This window comes from Myodes glareolus, chromosome 6 (genome assembly GCF_982192425.1).
Source record: "Myodes glareolus chromosome 6, mMyoGla1.1, whole genome shotgun sequence".
NCBI lineage: Eukaryota > Metazoa > Chordata > Mammalia > Rodentia > Cricetidae > Myodes > Myodes glareolus.
The window spans coordinates 12,971,965-12,989,877 of NC_142031.1; the positions used below are offsets into that span (position 1 = coordinate 12,971,965).

The following is a 17,913-nucleotide window of genomic DNA, read 5'->3' on the forward strand; positions in this document are numbered from 1 at the left end:
CCAGCCCATGAATCTATATTTCTTAAATCATTCCTAATTGTATTGGAGGGGATACATATGCAACAGCAAGGATGTGGAGGTCAGAGACAGCTCTGTGGAGGTGGTTAAGTAATGTATATAAAAGGGAAATGTATTCCCAGCAGTAAGAAGATGTGCCCTTCTCCTGTTGATAAGTCATAGGCCATGGTGCTGAGTGGGATACTGTAGCTGAGTCATTAGCCCCTTAACTTGTTCATACATGTTTGTTTATGGGTAGAAACATGGTGTACCAATTCTTATCTCTCTTACATTTACTTATTTAGTAAGTGTGCATGCATGTGTGCGTTCATGTGTATGTGCCAAAAGTGTTCAGAGGTCAGAGAGCAACCTGCCAGAGTCAATTCTCCTTTTATCTTGTGGGTTCCAGGGATGGACCTCAGGCTTGGCAGCAAGCTCCTTTATCCCCTGATCCATCTCTCTGGCCCTCTTTGTTTCTTTTAAAGCATTTTCTCATGACCTGTTCCCAAAATTAGAAAAAAAAAAAAACAGGCTTAAAAGATGTTCCGGTTTGCAACTGTTTGTAAATATTACCAGATTGTTCTGTAGAAAAACTGACCAATCTAGAATTCTAACAGTGAAAGAATGCTAAACAAGCTATTAGAAAATTATCTACTCCAGCCCAGTTGGGTTTCACTTCCCACTGTAGAGGACTCTTCTCAGAAAGACTTCATGGAGTTCTTCCATGCTTTTCAGGTGTGGGGATTGGTGTCGTCCATGCTGGCTATGAAAGACGCCTGGCCCATCACCTGGGAGCACACAGCACCCCCTCCATCCTAGGAATCATCAATGGGAAAATCTCCTTCTTCCACAATGCAGTGGTTCATGAGAACCTACGGCAGTTCGTGGAGAGTCTTCTTCCAGGGAACTTGGTGGAGAAGGTGAGTGTCCGCTGAGAACGGGCTGCCAGCCGGAACCTCCTGGTCTTCACTCTGAACAGCCAGGCATTTACCATTTCATTACACCTAATCATATTGATAAAACCCGGGGGACTGAAGGCTAAAGCAGGGCTACAGAGCCAGAGAAAGGTCACTCTATTAATAACCAGCTCACAAGTGTTATCCCAGGAGCCTGATCTCATGCCAGGGTCGTGTTTCCGAAACAACAACACAGTTAGATCGCATGATAAGATTTATGGCTCATGCGTTTGTTCATGTGTGTGTATTCTGTAAAAATACTCAAGTCAGATTTCATTGAAAAAAGATGAATTACATTTGGTTTTTATATATTTAAGGATCATAGCTACCAAAACTACCAGACTCATTAAACCAAATATTACTTCTGGAACTTTAGAACCTGGTGAGGAACCAATGGTGTGTCTTGCATCTTTAATCCCAGCCCTTGGGAAGCAGAGGCAGGTGGCTTTGAGTTTGAGGCCATCCTGGTCTATATAGTAACTCTGAGTTTGAGACTATCTTGGTCTACATAGCGAGTTTCAAGACAAGTTTTCTCTACAGCGGGGAAAACTTGTCTTAAAAACAAAACAAAAAGTAAAATCTCAGTGAGAGCCAGAGCCAGCTCAGAAGGCAAAAGTGCTCTCTGCAAGTCTGACAACCTGAGTTGATGCCTGAGGACCTACATGGTGAAGGAGAGAGCCCGCTTCTGCAGGTTGTCCTCTGACCAACACATGCATGCATAGCTCATGTACCTACATGTACACAAGGTAATTAAGTGTAATTTTGTTGTTGTTATTATTTGAGACTTGGGTACTCTTCTATAGCTGCAAGCATCTCTCTCTAGCCATTTTTACAGGGCCCATGCTGCATGCCTTCTGTAGGAGTACAACTCTGAAGGGCTGATGGTAATGCCCTGGGTTGAATCCCCAGTGGTAGAAGAACCAAGTCACCCTGTAATGAAACAAAGACAAGACTTGGGTATAGCTGAATGGTAGAGCACTCACCTAACCTGCTGAGGCTGTAGGTTCAATCCTCAGTACTCCTCCCAAAACAAACAGAGAAGGAACCAACTCTAAAAGTGATTATGATATGGTCAGTATTCTGTCACTCAGTGTGGTTATTGTAATCTGTAAGAGTTTATAAACAAATGGTAGCTATATCTCCATTCTTCTAGTGGTTTTGTCTAATTAAGACAAAACAGTTAGTGACAAAGACAGGCAAATCTCTGTAAGTTCGAGGCCAGTGTGGTCTAAATAGCAAGTTCTAGGACAGCCGGGGCTACATACACCCTATCTCAAAAAGACAAGTCGAGTAGTTATCTGCATTTTTTAAATAAACAACCTCTTTATATGTATTTAATTGGTCTCCTGACAGCATTATAATACAGTTGTTAAGAATTAAGTATTGAGGCCATATAATTGCCTCAGAAGTTAAGAGCACTGGCTATTCTTCCAGAGGACTTGGATTTGGTTCCTAGCACCCACATGGCAGCTCACACCCATTGGAACTCTGGTTCCAGGGATTTGATTTCCACTTCTGACCTTTGTGGGCACCAGATCTGTGTGTGGTACACGTGCATACATACAGGCAAAGCATTTATGTACGGAAGAAAAATAAATCTTTTTTAAAAAATTAAATACTGCAACTAACCTTCTATTTCCAATTTAAGGTTACAAATAAAAATTACGTGCGATTCCTCTCTGGCTGGCAGCAGGAGAATAAGCCTCACGCCCTCCTGTTCGGCCAGACGCCAGCGGTGCCGCTGATGTACAAGGTACTCCTCTACTTCGTGTTCCTGTCCAGGAACCATAGCCCGTTGCTTGCTTGTCTTTCGTATAATTACATGTGGAGCATCTCTAATTTAAGAATCCCAAATCAGGGGGCTGGAGAGATGGCTCAGCGGTTAAGAGCACTCACTGCTCTTCCAGAGGTCCTGAGTTCAATTCCCAGCAACCACATGGTGGCTCCACAACCATCTGTAATGAGATCTGGTGCCCTCTTCTGGCATGCGGGCATACATGGAGGCAGAATGTTGTATACATAATAAATAAATAAATCTTTAAAAAAAAATTTAAAAAATAAAACTAGTAGTTGCTTTAAAAAAGAATCCCAAATCAGAAACTCTTGAACATCAACTCGATGCCACCCACATGCAGGAAATTCCACCCCTGACCTCATGTGGCAGGTCATAGTCAAAACAAAAGCCCACAATTATCTTCATGCTGATTGGATAAGATGTGTGTGGACCATACAGACTGTTTTATGTTTAAGTTTGGTGATGTCCCCAAATATACTTCATTGTAGATATGCTAATATTTCAAACTGGATAAGTCTGGACCATTTCTGGTCACAAGTGTTTCAGATAAGGCTGCTCAGCATGTGATAGTTTATAGACACACACACACACACACACACACACAGAGGCAAGATTTCAGCATAATGATTATTTTGTTTTATCTCTTGAGGAAATGAGTTGTGTTTATCTTTGCTCGGTTTTTGTGCATAGAATAAATACCTGAAGTGAATGTTTGAGGCTGAGAAAGACCTCGTGGGGATCCGTGTGCTGACAGCTCATCCCCGCCACTGGCATACACGGGGCCCACTTGCTGTATAAGCTGGATGCCTTACTGTTCACTCATTCCCTTCCTCTCCTGTGCCCTCACAGTTGACGGCTTTTGCGTACAAAGATTATGTGTCGTTCGGTTACGTGTACATCGGCTTGAGAGGCGTGGAAGACATGACCAGGCAGTACAACATCAATGTCCATGCCCCTGCCATGCTGATCTTTAAAGAGCACATCAACAAGCCTGCTGATGTCATCCAGGTTCGTGAGAACCCCCTCCTGTCAAGACCGCCTTCACCGTACCTCAGCCTAGTGTGAATAAGCTTTATAGTCCCAGCGGGGAAGGATCATTCTCAACTACATAATAAGTCTGAGGCTAGCCTGAGCTACAATGAGACTTTGTCTCAGAGAGAGAGGAAGGAAAGGGGAGGGGTGGGTGGAAGTGCCTAGCCTGGTTGCCTGAGTTCTCCCCTGGGCCCCATGTGGCGGAAGGGGAAAACCAACTCCTAGAGGTCATCCTTTGACCTCTGCATGTGCTCAGGGACACCTAGGTCCCACACTCAGGAATAAATCAGAGAAAGACAAAATTGAACAAAACGGCGGAAAAAAAGGAGGAACTCATTTGCCATTTCATTGTACTGATGCACTACATTTTGCTGGTTATTTTATATGACACAGTGATGTTTGGATTTAAAAAAAATCATTTTATCTCAGATGGCATATACCTGAAATTGCAGTGCTCTGAAGGCTGAGGCAGGGGAATTGCTGGTTTGAGAGAAAAGGTGTTTGTTGGTTTGGGGGGTTTGTTTTTTATTTTATTTATTTATTTATTTATTTATTTTGGTTTTTCGAGACAGGGTTTGTCTGTAGTTTTGGAGCCTATCCTGGAACTAGCTCTTGTAGACCGGATTGGCCTCGAACTCACAGAGAGTCCACCTGCCTCTGCTTCCCAAGTGCTGCGATTAAAGGCATGCACCACCACCGCCCACCTTAAAAGAATGTTTTATTTGCTCACCTGCCTGCTGTGCAGTGAATGCGGTGCTGGCTGGAGCATGCAGCGCTGTTAGACTGTACCTAATGTGCTTCAGTCGGCGTGAACAAACCTAAAGGCGGTCTCCAGTCTTGTAGAATAGCGGTGTGCGACACTGGAAATCAGGAAGGTCTCTCTGAGGGGTAGACCCAGATGGGAAATGGCTAATAGGGACCTAAGAGAACGAGTTCGTCTTAAGGTATGCTGAATTAGAGCTGCCTGTAGCAAAGACTGGCGGAGCTGACCCTTACACAGGTGGACAGGGACAGCTTAGGAAAGAGGAGAAAGCTGGGCTGGATGGCAGTGTTTAAAATCTCAGCACTTTGGAGCCAGAGAAAATGAGAATTCAGAGCTAACGTAGGCGGCAGTAGAAGGGTGCTATTGCAGTAGCTTAGGTAGCTTGTTAGGTGCTTGCCTGGCAGACACAGAGCCCCAGGCCGGACCCCAGCACTGTAGAGGCCAGGCAGGGAGTGCAGGCCTGTGATCCCAGCACTCAGGAGGTAGAAGCAAGAGGAAGGAAGTTCAAGGACATCCTCACCTAAGGTAGGGAATTCCAGGCCAGCCTGAGTTACTTAACACCCAATCTCAAAATTCTTTGAAGAGGTAGGAGGGCAGCAGATACAGCATGGAAGGTTGTGAGTGTGTCAGTGAGTGGTTGGTTTTTGAAGACTAAAACCTTTTTTAAATTTACATTTATTTATTTTTGTATATCTGTTCATACTCGTGTATGTGTGGAGGTAAAAGGACAGCTTGTGGAAGTCCTTCCACCCTGTGGGTTTGGGAAATCAAACTCAGTTCGTCAGGCTTGGCAGCAAGCCCCCTTACCCACTGAGCCCTCTCACTGGCCCAGAATCTACCTGTCAGTTCACCCTTCTTCATCCTTGTGAGACAGCATCTGTTACACTTTGTCTCTGCTGATAGAAGGAACACAGTTGGTCTCAGTACTGACTTTGTATCATCCAGCAGCTTTGCAAGTGTGTTGGTAGTCAGTCATCCATCTGTCTTCAGCATTTGCTAGCTACACAGTAGTCACCTGAGGCTGGTGGCAGTTTTGCTGCTCCTGTGTCGTGTCTCCTAAACCACGCGACAGAGTGATCAGTGTGCAGTTTTGTGGTCAGCCTCTTCATTCTTAGTAAGTGTGCAGAGGGCTAGGATGTCACTGAGTGGGAGCGCTTTCCTAGAGCACACGAAGCCCCACGTTCACCCATCCTGGCTCCACACAAAGTATGTGCCTGAAATCCCAGCACTAAGAAGGTAGGCGGGAGGATCAGCAGTCCACAACTGTCCTCAGCTACAGAACGAGCTGGGCTCCAGCCTGGGCTCCAGGAGACCGTGTCTCAGTGAGGAGTGGGGGATGGGCATGGGCATAGTAGCACATTGATTTAATCCTAGCCCAGAGGCAGACAGATGGATCTTTGTGACTTGGAGGCCATTCTGGTCTACATAGCAAATTCCAGGCCAGCCAAGATGAATAGTAAGACCCTGTCTCAAAAAAAGAACTAGAGGTGGGTATTTTGTTTCATTTTGTCTATCTTGAGGTCCGTATTTCTGCATATTTGACCAGTATTCTACCACTGAGCCACTTCCCTAGTCCTGGGATTTATTTTGAATTGTTAAGTTTGCTACAGATCCTGAATGGAAATATATTAGTATAAAATTGAAATGATAGACTTCTCTGAGCTGTTGGTCTAAATGGTATGCAGTCACAGAGTAGAAACCTCTTGCTTTCCCCCTGAGCATGACCTCCACCTGAGTTATCCAACATCTCCGCACGTTTCTTGCCTGGTGATGTTGCCGTAGTCAGGGTCTTCATTGGCAGTAAAGCCCATTGGCAGTGTGAAAACTGAGTGCTTGTTGGTGTTTCTCCAGGCTCGAGGGCTGAAGAAGCAGGTCATTGAGGACTTCATCGCCCAGAACAAGTACCTGCTGGCAGCACGGCTCACCAGCCAGAGGCTGTTCCATGAACTCTGCCCTGTGAAGCGGTCTCACCGACAGAGGAAGTACGAACTCCTCCGGGCTCTCCCTCTCGCTGAAGTGGGAGGGAGCAGTGGTGTCTTCCTGCAGGGCAGTTAAACTATGGTGGGGTGAGGTGCTTTAGTCCAGGGTACCCATACTGAAATAGTAGGCATGGGCCACCCTATCTAGCAGATCTCTGGAGGACCAGCAGGATGACTCAGCAGGTACAGGCACTTGCTGTCAAGCCTGGCCTCCTGGGTTTGCTCTCTGAGATCCATGTGACAGAAGGAGAGAATTGATCCACATGCCCAGACACATACATTTTAATCTGCCTGGCATCTCATTATTTTATCATGGCCACTCTTGAGCAGGCCCCCACCATGTCCCATAGGGTCTCTGCTCCCATCCATTCCTTTATTCTTCTGTCCGTTCTCCACACATCTACCATTATTCTCTCCAAACCCAGGCCACATCAAGTTGCTCCACCCTCTTTTCCTCTCCTATAGCACTTCATTCAAGTCTGCTCAAACATCAGGTGGCATTTCCTGGTCTGCGTGAGCACGACTTCCACCCCATACCAGCCTCTTCTGTCCTCTTTTTCTCACTGCGCTTATCAGTACCCATTATGTATGTGTCCATGTGTCTGGTGTCAGATTTCTCCACTAGAACAAGGTAGGAATGTTGCCTGGAAGCTCAAGCTCAGTAAATGTTCGGAGAATGAATAAATTAATGCTAGGCTCCCATCAGAATTTTGCAGAGGCAGCCCCTTCAGAAGGAGGTTTGGTCACCTCTGCCCTAAGATAGATTCAGCCACCCCTCCATGGAAGAGGAGAACAGGACATATGGCTTCTAAAAACTTTCTCACATAGACAGGTCTCCTCTTTCCTTAGCAGCCCTTGCCAGGCCTGACCCTGCCTGGGGATTGGTTCTAGGACCTCCTCTCTTTTTCCTGTGCAGGTACTGTGTGGTTTTGCTGACAGCCGAGGCTAGCAAGCCAAGCAAACCCTTTGAAGCCTTCCTGTCATTCGCATTGGCAAACACTCAAGACACGGTGCGGTTCGTGCATGTCTACAGCAACCGGCAGCAGGAGTTTGCCAGCACATTGCTACCAGACAGCGAGGCGTTCCAAGGACAGTCAGGGGTAAGCCAGGGCCCCCCAACCCTCACCCACATTCCTCCTGTCTTGGGAGTGCTGAATACAGAGTGCAAACATCTGGAAACCTCTGAGACCAGACTGGAGTCTCCATCTTTCACTTAGCCACATCCCTATGTGGGCTCCAGTCCTCCCTGGAAAGCAGTCTTCCTCTGGTCTGGCGCCATCCCAACTGAGCCATCTCGGCCACTTGCCGTGAGGGAAGGTTGAGGTGTGTCAGCCTTTTCCAACAACTTTTCCCAGCGTCAGGTGTGGAAGTGTAGAACTCTAGAGGCCCCGTTCTCCAACTCTCAGGCCCCTGCTAGCATGCTTGGAAACCTCTCTGTCCTCACATGCTCTGCAGGCGTCATCACCCCCCATCCCAGAAGCCTACGGTTCTTTCTGAAGTGAGGATTGGAATTTGGTGATAGTGTTTGCCCGAAATACGCGAGAGCCTACGTTTTATCCCAGCACACAGAAAGGAAAGAAATGACCACCTTCTCTGTTGTCATTCGGTTGTCATAGAAATGCTCTCTGCAAAGCCAAGGCTCCTTAACTGTAACATTGTGTCAGATGCTTCCCTACAAAATCTGTTGAAAGACAAAAGGTTTAGAAATTTGACAGAGGCTTTGGAAAGTCACCTTAAGAACCGTTAGTCTTGCCATGTGCAGCGCCTGTAATCCTAGCACTCAGGAGGCAGAGGCAGGATAACAAAATTTCAGGCCATCCTGGGCTACAGGAGATCCTGTCTCAAAACAATAAAAAAAATAAAAAACATAAAAAAATAAAACAAGCAAAAATTAGACTGGGAGGTCGGTCCATGGATAAGAATACTGTCTGGGGCTGGAGAGATGGCTCAGAAGTTAAGAGCACTGACTGTTCTTCCAGAGGTCCTGAGTTCAATTCCCATCAACCACATGGTGGCTCACAACCATCTGTAATGAGATCTGGTACCCTCTTCTGACCTGAAGGCAGACGTGCAGGAAGAACCTTGCATACATAATTAATAAATAAGTCTTTTAAAAAAAAAAAAATAAAAGAATACTGACTATTCTCAGAGAAGACCTGGGTTCTATTTCCAGCACCCACATGGAGGCTCACAGTTACCTATAACTCCAGTTTCAGGGGATCTGGGGTGTTCTTCTGGCCTCTGAGGGTTCCTGAACGCACATGGTACACATAAACTCATACAGGCACACACACAGACACATACAAATAATGCATATATTTTTTATACTATTTTTGAGCTTATTTAATTACATTTCTCTCTTCCCTTTCCTCCCTCCAAACCCTTTCATATACCCCTTGCCACTCTGCTTCAAATCCATGGCCTTTTTTTAAATTGGTTGCTATTTCAGATATATTTGTATATACATATATTCCTAAATATGACCAGTTCGCATAATACTACCTTTATATTACATTTTCAGAGCTGACTGTTGGGCACTGCACAACCAATTGGTGTGTTCTTCCCTGGGGAAGGCCACCTCTCCCATTCTATGAATAGATTTTTTTTAAGATTATTTATTATGAATACAGTGTTCTGTCTGCATGTATGCTATAGGCCAGAAGAGGGCACCAGATCTCATTACAGATGGTAGTGAGCCACCATGTGGTTTCTGGGAATTGAACTCAAGACCTCTGGAAGAACAGCCAGTGCTCTTAATTGCTGAGCCATCTCTCCAGTCCCATGAATAAATTTTCTAAACAAGCAAAAATTAATTAAACTATTGTAAGAAGACCAAAGTTTGAGATATCTTGAGCCTAGGAAATTAAGGCCAACCTAGGCAACATAATGAGACCTCATCTCAAACAATATTAATTACTGCACTAAGGATGTGGTTCAGTTGGTAAAGTGCCATCTGGCGTGCACAAGGCCCTGGGCTCCCTGCCTACCGCAGTTTAGTCGGGGATGCTGGTGAGAGAGAGGTAAACAAGTCAAGGGGCGTCCTCACAAGAGCACAGTGAATTCGGAAAGTAATGGTGCTTCTTGTCAGAACGCAGGGTCTCTTACAAATTACTGTAAACATGGGGCTGGAAAGATGGCTCAGCAGTTAAGAACACTGACTGCTCTTCCAGAGGGCCCATGTTCAATTCCCAGTATCTACATAGCAGCTCACAACTGTCTATTAATCCAGTTCCAGGGAATCTGACACCTTCATAACAGTGCACATAAAATAAATTTAAATAAATTATAAAAAAATACCATAAACATATCAGTATTTGCATTTTTGCCTAAGTACTGATCTTGTGAGACCCTTTGTCCATCTCTGGAAAAAAGTGCAGGCACACGCCTTTAATCCCAGCACACAGGAGGCAGAGGAGGCAGATCTCTGAGTTCGAGGTCATCCTGGTCTACAGAGTGAGTTCCAGAACAGCCAGGGCTACACAGAGAAATTCCGCCTTGGAAAAAATAAAAATAAAAAAATAAACCACTGGCAAGTGCATCTTATATTTTTTTATGTATAAGATCTAGGTGTGTAAGTCCATACTGGGCTAAACTCTCAATCCTCCTGTCTCAGCTTCCCGGGGGCTGGGATTCCTGGTGTGATTCTATCCTGATACTCTTGAGACTCCAGATGGTTCTTCTCCTTTTCTCCCAGGTGTCCATCCTGGAGAGGCGAAACACAGCGGGAAGGGTGGTGTTTAAAACCCTGGAAGACCCCTGGACGGGCAGTGAGAGCGACAAGTTCATCCTTTTGGGTTATCTTGACCAGCTTCGGAAAGATCCGGCCTTTCTCTCCTCTGAAGCTGTCCTTCCTGACCTGGCTGATGAACTTGCCCCTGTGAGCATCACGGTTGGGAAAGATGGGCCATCAGGAGGGGCAGGGTGGACAGAGCAGGGATCCAAAGAAGCACTGTTGGGCAGTGTGGGGCCTCCCTCTGGGCCCGGTCCTGACCACTGCCCGTTTCCTCTCTGGCAGGTGTTTCTTCTCCGCTGGCTCTACTCTGCTTCTGATTCCCTCTCGGACTGGTGGGAGAGCCTGCTCCACAGTAATTGGTAGGAGCCTCTGGGGTTTTGTTTTTCTTGTCAAAGCAGCCTTGACCATTCAGAAGGCCAGTCTGTGCCTGCTGTCAGCTGTCAGAGCCAGCCTTGAAGCTCTGGGAAGAACTGGTCTTGGATCTTGGTGTGCACTTGCTGCTGGAAATGGGAGAGTTCCCTTGTTCCCAATGACAGTTTCCTTTTTGTTGCTTTACTTTTTAGTATTTACTGACTGGCACCTCTTGCTGGGAAGGAAGGACCACCCCAGCTGTCCTCCCTGTCAGCAGAGCTGATACTGGTCTTTTTTTCATGCCATGTCTGCCACTCAGCGCAGGGCCTGACACATAGAGTCCAGTGTGTACATTCACAGATATATCCATCCATGACCAAAACAAACTTGGGGAGGAAACAGCTTATTTTGGCTTATGAGCAAAGGCAGGAACTAAAGCTGAGACCACAGAGGAGCACTGCTTACTGGCTTGCTCAGCTATTTTTCTTCCCCAGGTCTGCTTGCCTGCAGGTGGCACCACCCACTGTGGGCTGGGCCCTCCCCTGTCAATTAGTATTCAAGACACGCCCACTGTCCAGTCTGATGGAGGCAGCTCTCCTGCTGAGGTTCCCTCTTTCTGGGTGACTCTCGTTTATGTCAAGTTGACAACTGAAGCTTACTGTGACACCCCCTGTTCTTTTTTTTTTAAGATTTATTTATTATTATTTATCATACATACAGTGTTCAGCCTGTATGTTTGCCTGCACGCCACAAGAGGGCATTGGATCTCTTTGTAGATGGTTGTGAGCCACCATGTGGATGCTGGGAATTGAACTTGGGACCTCTGGAAGAGCAGCCAGTGCTCTTACCCTCTGAGCCATCTCTCCAGCTCCCAATTTAAGTTCTTCATCTCCTGCAGAATGTTTTAGACATAGTCTAAAGCTACCTTCCAGAAGGCAGTCTCTCCCTCCCCCACCCCAGAAACAACCTGTCCTGTGGTTGCGTTTCCTGATGAAAGGCTCTTGGTGTGGGACTTTCCTCCTGAGACAGCGGCTGGGCAGCTAACACAGCTGCCTTTGCTTTCAGGCGAGAGATGATGCCGCTGCTGTCCCTCATCTTCTCAGCCCTCTTCATACTCTTTGGCACTGTCATTGTCCAGGCTTTCAGGTAAGTCTAGGGATTGTCAGTGGGAGCCCCAATCTGCCATGGTCATTTATACCCCTAAAAAGAAGAAAGAAAAATAACTTCTGTTTTCATTCTTTAGCGACTCAAATGAAGAAAGAGAGTCACAGCCTCCAGATAAAGAAGAGGTCCCTGAGAAGGCCGGGAAGACTGAGCCAACTTTCACCAAAGAGAACAGCAGGTTCTTCCCATAGACCACACGCTTGCTTTTGGTTTCAAAGAGTGTGTAGGATAGGTAGTGTAGAGAGTCAAGAGAGGGGTCGCAGTGCTTGGGGTCAACCATGAGCTAGACAAGTGCTCTCACTGAGCAACGTCCTAGCCCCCAAAGTATGAAACTCAGTGGCCAGCAGCATAAGGCCACACGTAGAGTGTTCTGTGGCAGCCAGTCATGGTGGCACACACCTTTAATTACAGCACCTGGGAGACAGAGGCGGGCAGATCACTGAGTTTTATATAGTGGGTTCCAGGCCAGCAGGACCACATATTGCGATCTCATCGGAAAAGGAGAAAACAGTTCTGTGCCTCGTCGGGGAGTCAGGCCAGCTTCAGGCTGAGGTGTATGCACAGACGTAGATGTCTCTCGTACCTCATCGTATGTTTGCACATCTTATAAAATGGGAGGGGGAATCTAAAAATCCAAAACATTCTTATTCTCAGGCATTCTGTGACTGTGTGTGGGTGTGTGTGTAGGGTATGTGGGGGGGGGTGTGGGGGTGTGTGTGGGGTGTGTGGGGGTGTGTGTAGGGTGTGTATAGGTTTGGACCCTTAGGGACCAGAACTATCAGATCCTTAGAGCTGGAGTTGGAGGCTGTTGTGAAGTCTCTGGAAGAACAGTAGTGCACACTCGTAACCCCAAGCAGTCTCCTTGGCCCTTTCCCAGACATCCCGAATAAGGGAAAAAGCCACTGCTGCCCATGGTTCACACGTATAGATACAGGACTGACAGACTGAGTGCCGTGTGATTTCAGATTCACCATCCCAGCGTCCGTAATGGAAACAGGAAGAGATAGGAGACCTTGCAAGGGAGGTGGTAAATGAGCCAGAGGCTGGGGGTAGCCTGTCTCATGATTCATAACTGCTGATGTAACCAGGAAAGAACCAGTCTAAGTTAACAACTTCGCTCTGACATACAGCTGCCTTTGCACCATTGGAAAGCTACATGGAAAGGGCTGCTGCGAGCCAGGCCATCCGTGGAGCAGGGCCACCCTGTGCAGCCAGCAGGGTGGTCAGCGCTAAGCCGGGAGGCGCTGTGCTCCACTGCTCTTGTTGTTTCGTTCAGGCTTATGGAGGAGTTTGAATGTTCGTTCTCAGCCCAGGCTGTCCTCGGACTCGGCACACAGTTGAGGCTTGCCTCTCATCCTGCCTCTACTGCCTAGCTGCTAGGATCACAGCATGCGCTACCATGCCTGGCTTCCACTGGTTTCCACTCCGCCGTCCTGATAACCTCCAGCTCCTTTGTATTTCTCCACAGCAAGATTCCTAAAAAAGGCTTTGTAGAAGTGACTGAACTCACAGATGTGACATACACCAGCAACTTGGTACGCCTGAGGCCAGGCCACATGAATGTGGTCCTCATCCTGTCCAATTCCACCAAGACAAGCCTGCTGCAGAAATTTGCTTTAGAGGTCTACACATTCACCGGGTAAGTAGGGTGCATGTGTGTGCACTCAATTGTATGTTGTGTGATTTATGTGTGTGTACATCTTTTAGAATGTGGGTTGTGTGCCTAAAAAGAAAAGATACTCCACTTGGGATAAAAGATATTGGAAGACAGTCTCTCATTTCCCACTTGTGGGGCAGGATTTTATGTCCTTCCCAAGCCAGACATCTGCCATCATTGGGGACCTTCTCTTGACTTTTGTTTGGTTGGTTTTTATTTATTTATTTTTGTTTTTTGAGACAGGGTCTCTCTGCTAGCCTTGGGTGTCCGGGAACTATAGCCCAGGCTGGCCTCAAACTCCACAGATCCGCCTGCCTCTGCCTCCCAAGTGTTGGGATTAAAGGTGAGCGCCACCATACCCGATTTGATCTGGTTCTTTCTGTGTAGCTCTGGATGTTCTCAAACTCAGAACAATTCTTCTGCCTCTACCTTCCAAGTGCTAGGATTCCAAGCACTCCTCTCCCCTCTCCGCTCTCTCCATGTCTTCCTGGTTCTGAGCAGAGGAGCGTGAGCATCCCCCCACCACACACCACCACCCCAGCTCCGCAGAAATGCCTGCACAAGCCTTTCCTGGCTGTTCAACCCTGTCCAGAGTGCTGCCACTCCCCCAGCAGCCTGCAGCTACGCTCCCTTCCTGAAGCCCGGTCTCTCCACAGGAGCAGCAGCCTGCACTTCTCCTTCCTCACTCTGGACAAGCACCGCGAGTGGCTGGAGTACTTGCTGGAGTTTGCTCAGGACGCAGCCCCGATCCCAAACCAGTATGACAAGCACTTCATGGAGCGGGACTACACTGGCTACGTGCTGGCCCTGAACGGCCACAAGAAGTATTTCTGCCTTTTCAAGCCCCTAAAGACAGTGGACGAGGAGGCTGTGGGCTCCTGCGACCCTGACTCCTCCAGAGGGAAACCCTGTGGCCTTGGGCCCAAGCCCCTCAAGGGCAAGCTAAGCAAGTTGTCCTTGTGGATGGAGCGCCTGCTGGAAGGTTCCTTGCAAAGGTTTTACATCCCATCGTGGCCTGAGCTAGACTGAGACATGGACTCTTCAGGTTTTTAACATGCCCCAGGAACAGGGATTTTCAGGGGAGTCTAGGTTTTAGATTTCTCTTCTTGAGCAATGGCTAGAAGACCTTTCCTTTGTCACCTAGGAGTAAAACACGTCGCAGGTTTGATTCCCTAGATGACACTCTTTCCTTTGGGTTTTCTCATCCCGTATGAATGCCGCACTATTTAATAGACCGCTCATCCCCTCTTCTTTGCTGTCCCTGTAACATGCTCACACCACCCTGTCTCTAGGTTGGAGAAACCCAGGGCTTGACCTTGAGTCATGCCTGAACAAACCTCAGGATCCTCAAGAACCTGTCGTGCAGGGTGGGTCACTCTACTCCCAACCCCCTCCCCTGTAGGCTCCTGACCTGGCCCCTGCCATGCTTCTGCCAAGGCGACAGGCCACCACAGTTTCTAGGTCCTGCATCTTCAAAAAAGGCCTAGTTCTAAGCAATTTTACATGTGACCGTCTTCTGGGAGCAAGCATTGAGAAGTATATTTTGGGGGTATCCCCCACAACAGTTGGCCAGTCAGACTTTGAAAGGAAAGGGCTGAGCAGTGGATGGGGGTGTAACATTTCCATTTGGTCTTCCCCACCAAGAGAATGGAGGGTTGAACACTGACTGGAGTCACATAGCCCTGTGGTCCTTCGTGAGCATCCCTTGTTCCTCATCTCTGTCCCCTCTACACTCCCATGTAAGCACCATCATAGCCCGGACAGTCTGCCTAGCCAGAAGCACTGTAATGACTGAGCCACTGACCTGTCTCCAGATGCCTTTCTGCCTCTGTGGATTTTAGAGTTTGGATACTAGGAGCCATAACCTGTGGTCTTATTCTCTGAGCGTAGATAAGCTGCTATAGAGCCAATAGATTTAAGATGACGCCAAGAGCCAGGTACAGGAGCCTTCCTGCCTGACTTGCTTTCGAGTGAAATGCCGGGCGTGTCTTCGTACCAAGAAACCTGACCTCTCTGACAATTGCATTTTGAACATTGCTGTCCCCAAAGTGCTGAATTTTCAAGTTGTCTCTTGTGACTGTGAGCCGAGACTTGTTCCAGATTCCTGTCTGGCAGGCAGCTAGCTTCCTACTTCTGGGCTGCATTTTGGTGTATCGGCTTAATCGTTTCCTCCTTCCCTTATTGCTGCTTCCTGCTGCCAGATCAGACCCATCAAATCCAGCTTGCCTGGCTCCACGCACCGCAGGCTCAGGGCCGGATCATGTTCGCCCATTCAACATACCCTTTGTTTTTAGGGCCAAACCACGGCCACACGTGGTGTGTTCTGCTGTCAAGCAAGTGCCCTTTTGCAAAGTGAAGGGCACAGATCAGGGACAGGACATTCACTCAGTTAGTATTCTCTAATCATATTGCTTTGAACCAAGCACCTCGGATCCTGACTACTTTAAACACTGAGCTCCAGTGATAAGTGATAAACTCTGAGCCCAGGACCCTCTGTAGTTTTCAAAGAATCTTTAGCTTTATTAAAAAATAAAGAAATCACTGCCAGGATTCATTCTTCATCCGGCCTCTAGAAGTGCACACTGGCTCCATGCCGCTTCTCCTGCACCTGGCCCAGCTAGAAAGCGGGAAGGGATCATTTGGCTCCTCAGTGCCCAGTCCTCAGAGTGCATTTCTGGAGGCTGGGGGTGAGCTGGGGTAGAACACGTGCCTAGCATGTGCAAGGCCTGAGTTCCATCCCTAGTATCACATACACAAATGTGTTTGGTTTGGATTTGTTTTTTGGTTTTGTTCCGTTTTGGTTTTTTTTTCCCCCTTTATTTTTACGGTGGGGCTCCTCTCGTGAGTTGTAACTCATTGATAGATTTTTGTCTTTATAATTTTGGAACTGATAAAGTTCCTTGATGTGTAATTTCTGAAAGCCAAAAAACTCCCCAGATATTTGTTCTTTTTTCAAAACTGTACCAGGAAGATAAAGGTCCCTACCATTGGGGGTGACAGGGAGTGGTAATGGGATCGATGCTGTTCCTGGCAAATTTGAGTTCAGAATGCCTGCAGATCTGGTAGGGGGTGGTGTCACCAAGGGTGCCACGGAGCTTTGGTTTGGTTGCTTGCTTGTTTTGAGACAGACTGTCTCACTATGTAGCCCAGGCTGGCCTCCAACTCAAGGCCTTCCTGCCTCAGCCTCCCAAGTCCTGGGGTTACAGGCATGCACCACAAGTCTACCTGTGACCGATCCAAGCCTTTCTTCCTGAATGCTGTTCCCCATGAATTGTTTATTTTTGTGTCAAATATGAGCTGCTTTTATGCTCAGCCAAATGCCAAGGTTTTTCGTCCTAATGAATGTCGTATCACAGGACCCAATTTCAGTTGAGATATTGCTGTTTGAGGAGGTGGGCGTGTGCCCGAGACCGCCTGCAAATCATGTTCAGTAGATGGGGCGTAGCAGCCTCCTTAGTCGGTCTCTGTGGAAGACTTCCTGCCACTCAGGGACGGCTGCCGTTTGTCATGCTGCTCTCCCTGCCCACCCTAAAGAATTTGCTTGTTTTCAGATGGGCGAGTCTCCTCGTTCACAGCCTTTTACGTAGTGCTGAGTCGTTTGCAGCCACCACCGTGTGTTTCCCTGGCATTAAAATAAAATAAATGGGTCTGACCCACTCACTTCGGTTGGGCTAGGGATTGGAAGCAAGCACTCGGCTCTGTTTTGTTTTCAAAGTGGAATTCCATATTGGGGCCGGAGTTCAGTGGGAAAGCATTTGTCTAGCACATGTGAGCCTCTTGGTTCTGATCCCCAGTGGTGAGGGAGGAAAGTCAGGCAGCATCCCTTAAATATTGTTGCAAGGAGCCAGGTGTGGTGGCAGACGCCTGTAATCCCAGCACTGAGGAAGCAGAGGCAGGTAGGAGGATTGGGAGCTCAGGGTCATCCTTAGCATGAGCAGGTGGAACCAGCTTGAGCCGAGACCTTGACCCAGCAACAAGTGCTGCCAGGTTGGGGTGTGACACAGAGGCCAGAATGTTTCTGTAGTGCACACGAGGCCCTGAGCACCACAAAGTAAATAGACAAGCAGATAGCGGAAGAAGGAGAGGATGAAGATGAGTTGCAGATTGTGTCCGTGCGTCTGGCATCATGCTGGGAAACAGGCAGCATGGCAGCGCCGCCTCTGCCGTGTCTGCTAGGAGAGATGGCTGCACCTGGGAGATGCCTGAGAGGAAGGGGAAGGTTTTGCACTTTGATACTATTCCGAACAAATAACTTATTTGGCAAATTGTGTCTTTTTATGTTTTGTGTTTTTATTTTTCAGTTTTGTTTGTTTTCGGTTTTTGGTTTTGTATTGTGAACAGGCACTAAAGCTAATGTTATTTTGTTTTAAGAATATTACAGATTGGAAACAAATAAACTATTTTGATGTGTGATGGCTCTGGGGCACCTCTGGAATTGCAAGATGATTCCATCATGGACACGCTGCTGCCTTTCAGGCACAGCAGG

General features: G+C 47.5%; 1 protein-coding gene across 1 annotated transcript in view; it reads left to right on the top strand.

Annotated features, from left to right (window-relative positions):
* Dnajc16 (DnaJ heat shock protein family (Hsp40) member C16) overlaps window positions 1-17,840 on the top strand; it is a 35,103-nt gene extending 17,263 nt beyond the window's left edge. Inside the window, exons 5-15 of the mRNA XM_048426714.3 lie at window positions 733-917; window positions 2,602-2,706; window positions 3,598-3,756; window positions 6,395-6,525; window positions 7,439-7,622; window positions 10,217-10,399; window positions 10,538-10,614; window positions 11,672-11,752; window positions 11,850-11,948; window positions 13,239-13,409; window positions 14,084-17,840. Of these exons, the coding sequence (XP_048282671.2) occupies window positions 733-917; window positions 2,602-2,706; window positions 3,598-3,756; window positions 6,395-6,525; window positions 7,439-7,622; window positions 10,217-10,399; window positions 10,538-10,614; window positions 11,672-11,752; window positions 11,850-11,948; window positions 13,239-13,409; window positions 14,084-14,456 (1,748 nt within the window). The 3' untranslated portion in view covers window positions 14,457-17,840. The remainder of the gene's footprint in view (window positions 1-732; window positions 918-2,601; window positions 2,707-3,597; window positions 3,757-6,394; window positions 6,526-7,438; window positions 7,623-10,216; window positions 10,400-10,537; window positions 10,615-11,671; window positions 11,753-11,849; window positions 11,949-13,238; window positions 13,410-14,083) is intronic.
* Window positions 17,841-17,913: the final 73 nt, after the last annotated feature.